We start from the raw sequence: 7,665 nt of genomic DNA on the forward strand, positions 1-7,665 counted from the left end.
AAGACAACAATTTCGGAGACAACACTTTCTAGAATAACAATTACAAAGATAGTAATTTCTAGGATAACAATTTCAAAAATAATAATTTCTAGAATAATTTCTGGGATAATTTCGAAGGTAATAATTTCGAAGATAGTAATTTCGAAGATAATGATTTCGAAGATATCAATGTCGAAGATAACAATTTTGAAAATGATAATTTCAGAATTAATAATTTCAAACATGATAATTTCGAAGATAATAATTGACAATTTCGGTCGAAATTATAGAAATCCTGTTAAATACAAGCAAATACTAAATAAAATATAATTTTCTTGACATTGCGATATCTTCTGAACCGTCGATTAGTTCTTTATTTTCTTGGCTACAACAGTGAAGTCACGATGCTCCTTCCCTATTCTCTTGCGGAACGATACGTCATTATAACGAAAGCCCCTGTAATTAATCCTTTCCAAGACCTTTAAGCGGCACCTCCTCGCGATGATCTGCGCGTAATTGGAAGTCATGATTGCAGTCACTAACTTCGGTATGCTCAGAAAATTATGGATCACGCTATTAATTCCAGTGTCAGATATCGGTACTTTCACTTGCTGTCCATTATTCAGCGCATTGGCAACCTCCACGGACACGGACACTAAGCCCTCGCCAATTTTTCGCTGCTGCATCTCCGGCAGCGTAGCCAGGAACATCAACTCCATAATACAATCAATATTATAATATTTGAATAAATTTATCTTGCTGTGTATAGCAATCAGAAAATCTACGTAGCCCCTGGCCCGGTGATGTACGCAATTATCCTTGAATCTTTCAAGCCAACTCTTTTGGCAAGGTCGCCAGAGGACCGGGCGATGTCGACGAAACGGTGGGCGCCCACACGGACGTCGCGGGTTAGTTACAGGATCTCTCGGCATCGGATGATCTCTCAATATCTTAATTTTATTGAGAACAACACCAACAACTTCCCCAGTCTTGACGTCGACTGCAACAATGCTGACACCGTCTTTAGCAATTTCCACACAGAGCTCCTCGAGCGCTCTGACGCTACAAGGCGCCGATATCAGATTTACGGCTTTGCAGATGCTCTCGTTGGGGAAAAAGCTTTTCCTTATTACTTGTAATGCTCCCTCCAAAGTATCCTCCGTCAGAGACTCGAACTCGATTTCTCCACCTTCTATGGAGCCCCACTCAATGCAGGATTCAGTATTAGTTCTGGAACTGAACGAAAAGAAACAATTAATTAGTATGCACGTAATATTAAACGGTATATTAAACGACGGAAGCTTTAATCGAATCAAGTTTCCAGAAACGTTTGGAGATACAGTAATGTCTCCCTAACTGACGCTCGGATTACGCACAGAAATGGACAATCTGGGAAGAGGAGACACGATTACTCGAGCCTCGCGGCTCGTTTTTATAGTTATCGGTGAATCGACAACTTTGTAGACGACTCGTTTTTATAAGCGAATAGATTGGAAATATCTATACGCCAGGATTAAACACATTTTTCCGTTCCGAAAAACTTGCAATTTCTCGATCCATCCGTTTCGAATGGCACGATGTTTCAATGCGCATACTTCTAAATTCATAATTTCGAAATTATCTGGTTTCTGTAGTTTCTGATTTTTAAGATTCCAATTCCAATTCAAATCAAATTGACGGTTTTTAAATTCTCTGATTTATAAATTTACAATTTCGAAGTCAGCTGATTTCTATATGATCAAATTTTTAAGATTTCAACTTCTAAATTCTTTGATTTATAAATTCACGATTTTTCAGTTTTCTGAAATTTTAATTGTTATCAACTGGTTTCTAAATGTTCTAGTTCTTACCGTTTCAATTTCTGAATTGTTTGATTTCTGCATTTACGCTTTTTAAGATTTCCGACTCTTAAATTTACAAATTTTTAAATCATCTGCTTCCCAAATTTTCTAAATCTTATCATTTTAATTTCTAAATTCTTTGATTTACAAATTCACGATTTTTAAGTTCTCCGATTTCTATATATATAAATGTACATTTTTTAAATTATCTAGTATTTAAATTTTCTAATTTTCAAGATTTCAATTTACAAATTTGAATAATCGTATCTCCTCTTCCCGGCTTGTCCATCTTCGTGCACTATCCAAGCATCAATTAGGGAGAATTCTCCGTATCCGGCCAAACTAGAGGTTGATTCGTGTCTCGATGAAAAATATATTTTATTTATAAATATTTAAATTCGTAAAAATAAATTGTCTTTCTTATACCCGACACACGGAAAACATTAGTCAAAACAAGTGACTGAAGAATGTTCGCGGAAGAATATAGCAAAAATGTACGTACCATTCCATTTTAGTTCACTAAGAAATTCTCACTATACTTCACTGGGAAAATTAACTGAGAAAATTCGCCGAGGTCTTCGCACTGATCACTGCTGCACTGATCACAGAATGAGTGTTTCCGTTGACATCGGCAGGGTATTTATACTGTCCTTGCTAAAGGACAGAACGTCCTAATCAGCAAAGACGAACAATGACAAAAGGATACTACCCGAAAAAAATGCGCCAGGTATGAAAACGTCTCCCGTGGAAAACCATTAGCCACCGCGGCCGGCTATCAGGTAAGCACATGTACCTGCGATGACCGGTCGTGTCATACGGATTTTACAAGGATCGGTTCGTTCGGTTAAATTAAAAGAAAAAGAACAGCGGCGGATTAGGCCGAGCTAGTGGAAATGAGTCAATTGAAGGAACCATCGTAAACAGGCTCGCACCGAGCCTTGATGAAAATTATGATTTGCAAGGGAAAGCAGAACCTACGGGGACTAATTAGGGCCTGGTTATTTACAGTACCTTTGTTATTGGATATATTTACAGGGTGAAGTTATCGAAAACATGTTCCTACAAAAGTTGTTTAGCATGAAAGGGGGCATTCGATGGTATGAAGAATTTTCCTGCAGGTATAGTGATGCGGGAGATATCCAAGTGGAATTAATGTTTTCAAATGTCATCTTTGTATAGCGATGCCGAGAGATCTGTTACATACGAAAAATATAAGGATATGAAACAGTTATTACATTATGTAACGCCTGTGCATCATGACTATTTCAAAACACCGCCACATAAAGAGAGTAAATAAATAATAACAATATCTTATTTTAAGTTTAACAATATATAAATATACTTAACGTTCAAAATAAGAAACGAGACTCCTATTTTATTTATTGTAATTATTAATAAACAAAATTATATGGATTAATAGAAAATATATTTCGAATGATATTTAAAATTTCATAATTGAAATTAAATGATTATTACAATTGATTAATTATGAAAATGATGTAAGTCCATTTAAAGCCAGCAAACATGTATTACTTTGGTTAAATTACATATTGATAAATTAGTAGTATTTTATTTTTTTATACATAATATAACAGCTGTCTGTTGAAACGAACAACGTGATATTATTTCATGTAGTAAAATGATATAAATGCAATGCATATGCGACAAATGAACGCAAGTCGCTAGCTGAAATCTACACATGCATTCGACTGTGCACTAGCAAAAGTCCAGAAAAGCTGTTATTGAAATTAATTTCTCAATGCCATAAATAAAGTTTTTATTTTCAAATAAAACTTTTTTTAATAATCGCTCTATTTGTCATAGCGTGTCATAGCGTATTAGGGATTTCAATTTTGTATCGCGCCTCGGGCACCAGTACGCATTAATCCGCCAATGCTTGGGAGGGCTCTTTATTTCGCCCTTGCTGAAGAACAGAGAACTCGTATTCGTCAAGGACGAACAATGCCGGCGAAAAAGATGCCGGGCGTGAAAATGCCTCGCGAATACAACCCTTGGTTGCCGAGACCGGCCATCAGCTATATGTATACAGTGAGTCCCATTGACATTCGAACACTTCTCAAGGCGCAATTTTAACTTTTTTAAAATTAGAGTAGACGATTTGAATTTTTTTTTAGATCATAGAGGGACCTGTATAATAGACAATGTTACAATTTTGCTATTACATGCTTGGAATGACAAAACAAAGTAAAAGTCTCTCGTTGTTTAACTTTCTTATCTGAGGAAGCTATTTTTGATCACTTTTAGGCTAATTTTACCGATTTTGCCGATTTTTCGAACTTCGAGATATTTAACTAATGAATGTTTAATAAAATATTTATAAATAATTTCAATATATATCATTAGTTAATTATATTTATTAATAATGATAAAATCTATAAATTTCGAATACTTCTTTTGAAATATGAAGGTTAATTATTTAAAAATAAAAGAGGATGTTTATATTATGAAATCTAACGAAAATGTAAAAAATGCGTCTTGTTGATCTCGGTAAGTTATACGCATGCTGAAAATTTCATTGAAATCGTTTAACGCAATGGTAAGTTACAAACGTTAAAAGATTGTAAAAATTGCAAATTTCTCACACTTCTTGAAAAAAAGTGCGATTTTTGCGAGCATTAATTATTTACAGCTCGTACGAAGGTCAACCGATTTCAGTGAAATTTTTAGCATGTACATAACTTATCGTTATCTAAATAATAAATGTATAATTATAATTATTAATATTATACAAATAATAAATTAAATTTTTTAAAATAAAAAAAACACCATTTTCAAAATAAACCAATGAGAAACGATTAAGATTTCCGAATGATTCAATTTGTATTGCGCTTGTCCTCCCGATGATGAATTGTAGACAATATCGATCTATCCGTGCGAAGCAGTATTTTCGTGAAAACGTTACTCTCCCTTATACATTTTAGTATTTTACAGTATTATATATCGTCCGCATCTGTTCACCAAAAGTCGAGTCGCAGGCGAGTTTTCGTCGAGTCCCTCATTTCAAGAAATATATTTCGCTACCAATATTTTAGGGCATCGTTGGTCAGAATTAAAATTTTTCGTTGAAGATTGTCTCAATTTTTGTTTCATTATCAATTTATTAATAATTGATGATTATTTCATTGGAAATTCCATAGAAATCTTTAGAATACAAATTTTATTTTACATATAAATAAATATAAATTTGAAATGATTATGTCTAAAAATATAGCAGCAATTTTCTTTCAAAAAGAATGCTTTCGTTGCCTTGCGGCTCGTTTTTATAGTTGGTGGCAATCGTTAACTGTAAAAACGAACCGCAAAGTTCGAATAATTGTATCTCCTCTTCCCAAATTGTCCATTTTTGTTTCTAAGGCTGAGCATCAATTGGGGAGAATTTACTGTACACATAACAATTCCATACTTGATATATAAGGAAATTCATTTATTTAATAATAAGAAAGCTATGTATTTAATGTATCAAGAATGAAAAAAATAATTGAAATAATTTTTAATTATTTATTTAATATTTTCGGGGTTATTTTTATTAAAATTGTATAATTGGTATAACTGCGGAATCGAATGATGCGTGAGCAGTGAAAATCAATGTATTCGATGATCGGATGATGAATGAGAAGTGAGAGGCGATTGAAATTGTTATTTACATATATAGAATCTTGAGCGTGAAATTAGCGTAAATATTCGCGTGTATATTTTAATCTTTTGTATAATCAATTGACAATATAAATTTATGAAATTTGATTATCAACAGTATACAACAATTCTGAAATTTCTTCGACATTTTGTTTTTATTGAAAATTCCTTAATAACATATTATTTAATATCATCGAAATTGAAATTGCTGTCAATTTTCGCATTAGCATTGCTGAAATTAACATTCGTATTAATTACTATAAAATTAACACATAAGCTATGTAGTCCGGCTAGAATTTACTATTGTTATAATTTATAGTATTTACTATTATAAATCGATAAAATATGATTATCAACAATATTGAACAATTATAATTAACAACACCGAAAATTTTTCGACGGCTCGATTTTTATTTCGAACATCATGAATTTCACTGGTAAATCGATATATGTATAGCTGTGTAAACAGAATTCGTGCACAATCTGAGCGTCAATTAGGGTGGATTTACTGCACCGTACGGTAAATTGCACGGGAGACCGAGCGGCCGGGCACGGTCATTAGCCAAGAAAACGTAGATTGTTGCGTACATTGTTTTCTTGTTCATTTACAAGAATGCGTACAGTCCGCGGACCTTCCAGCGGATTGGGCAGAGGAAACGTTCACCCCTTAAGGTACCGTTACGGCCATTCACGATCGAAGAGAATACAAATAAGAATTTCTTGGTTAATCTCCCCCACCATTATTCACCCGTAATCAATAGACTAGAATGCCGTGCTGATGATGGGCAGAACATTGTCCGATGGGGGAGGGGGCAAGCAGAAATTAAAATCAGAAATTCTAGCATACCCAAATACGTGACATGAACGGTCGGTTCTTAGGACCGGTTGTAAAATTATAAGGAATTTCAAGGGGCCAGACCCAGGATCTCGACTTTGATACTTTTACGACCGGTCCTCGAGTTTATGGCACGCATTATATTATTATATATATATTTAATGATAAAAGTTCTTTCTTTTTCACTTAAAAATCGATGTAAATATCGACATTAAGATGCGATCCTTTGCGATCATCGAGAACGAATCTTTAACCCAGGCACGGTTGTTCTAGTCGACGACTTTTCGAATTGTATTGTAAAAGTGTTTACATACCTCACTGATTAATATCTATACGATGGAACTTGAAAAATCGATGATTATATCGAGAAATAACGAATAGTATAAACAAATAGTTTTGTTGAATAGCATGTACAAAGCATCGAATCTGATCATCGATATCTTATAATATTCGTTTTAAAACATTGTTCGTATCACCCATATTTTTTAGATATTTCCACGTTTCCATATACATTCATAGTACATTGTATATTAAATTCTTCCCAATTTTCTTTCGGCTTCTAAAGAAAAATGGGCAATTTGGAAAGAGGAGATACGGTTATTCGAGCCTTGCAGCTCCTTTTTATAGATACCGATTGTCAGCAACTATAAAAACCAGTTGCAAGGCTCGATTAATCGTATCTTCTCTTCCCAAATTATCCATTTTTGTTTCTAAGCTGAGCCTCAATTAGGGAGAATTTACTGTACACATAACAATTCCATACCTGATATATAAGGAAATTCATTTATTTAATAATAAGAAAGCTATGTATTGAGTGTGTTAAGAATGAAAAAAATAATTGAAATAATTTTTAATTATTTATTTAATATTTTCGGGATTATTTTTATTAAAATTGTATAATTAGTATAAATGCGGAAACGAATGATGCGTGATCAATGTATTCAATGATCGGATGATGAATGAGTAGTGAGAGGCGATTGAGATTGTTATTTACATATGTCGAGAATTTTGTGCGTAAAATTAGCGTAAATATTCGCTTGTATATTTCAAGTTTTTGTATAATCAATTGACAAAATAAATTGATGAAATTTGATTATCAACAGTATTGAACAACTCTGAAAATTCTTCGACATTTTGCTTTTATTGAAAATTCCTTAATAACATATAATTTAATATCATTTTTTTTAAACATATAAAAAAATAAGGTAACATCTACATATCGCAATTAAAAAAGGGCTGTTCCGCTCTAAAAGAAAATAGGAAAAGGGGATAAAGAGTTCACGTTTTATTATACACATTATTTTAACATCTGATAAATTTGATGAATATACAAGAAAATAGAATAACATCAGGATG

General features: G+C 33.1%; 1 protein-coding gene across 1 annotated transcript; it reads right to left on the reverse strand.

Moving 5' to 3' along the window:
* Window positions 1-262: 262 nt before the first annotated feature.
* LOC143261195 (uncharacterized) lies at window positions 263-2,418 on the reverse strand. Its single transcript, XM_076527774.1, has 2 exons — window positions 2,323-2,418; window positions 263-1,215 (listed from the first exon to the last, which is right to left on the reverse strand). The coding sequence occupies exons 1-2, from the start codon at window positions 2,328-2,330 to the stop codon at window positions 345-347; spliced, it is 879 nt and encodes a 292-aa protein (XP_076383889.1). The 5' UTR covers window positions 2,331-2,418; the 3' UTR covers window positions 263-344.
* Window positions 2,419-7,665: the final 5,247 nt, after the last annotated feature.

Source organism: Megalopta genalis, unplaced genomic scaffold (assembly GCF_051020955.1).
Source record: "Megalopta genalis isolate 19385.01 unplaced genomic scaffold, iyMegGena1_principal scaffold0039, whole genome shotgun sequence".
NCBI lineage: Eukaryota > Metazoa > Arthropoda > Insecta > Hymenoptera > Halictidae > Megalopta > Megalopta genalis.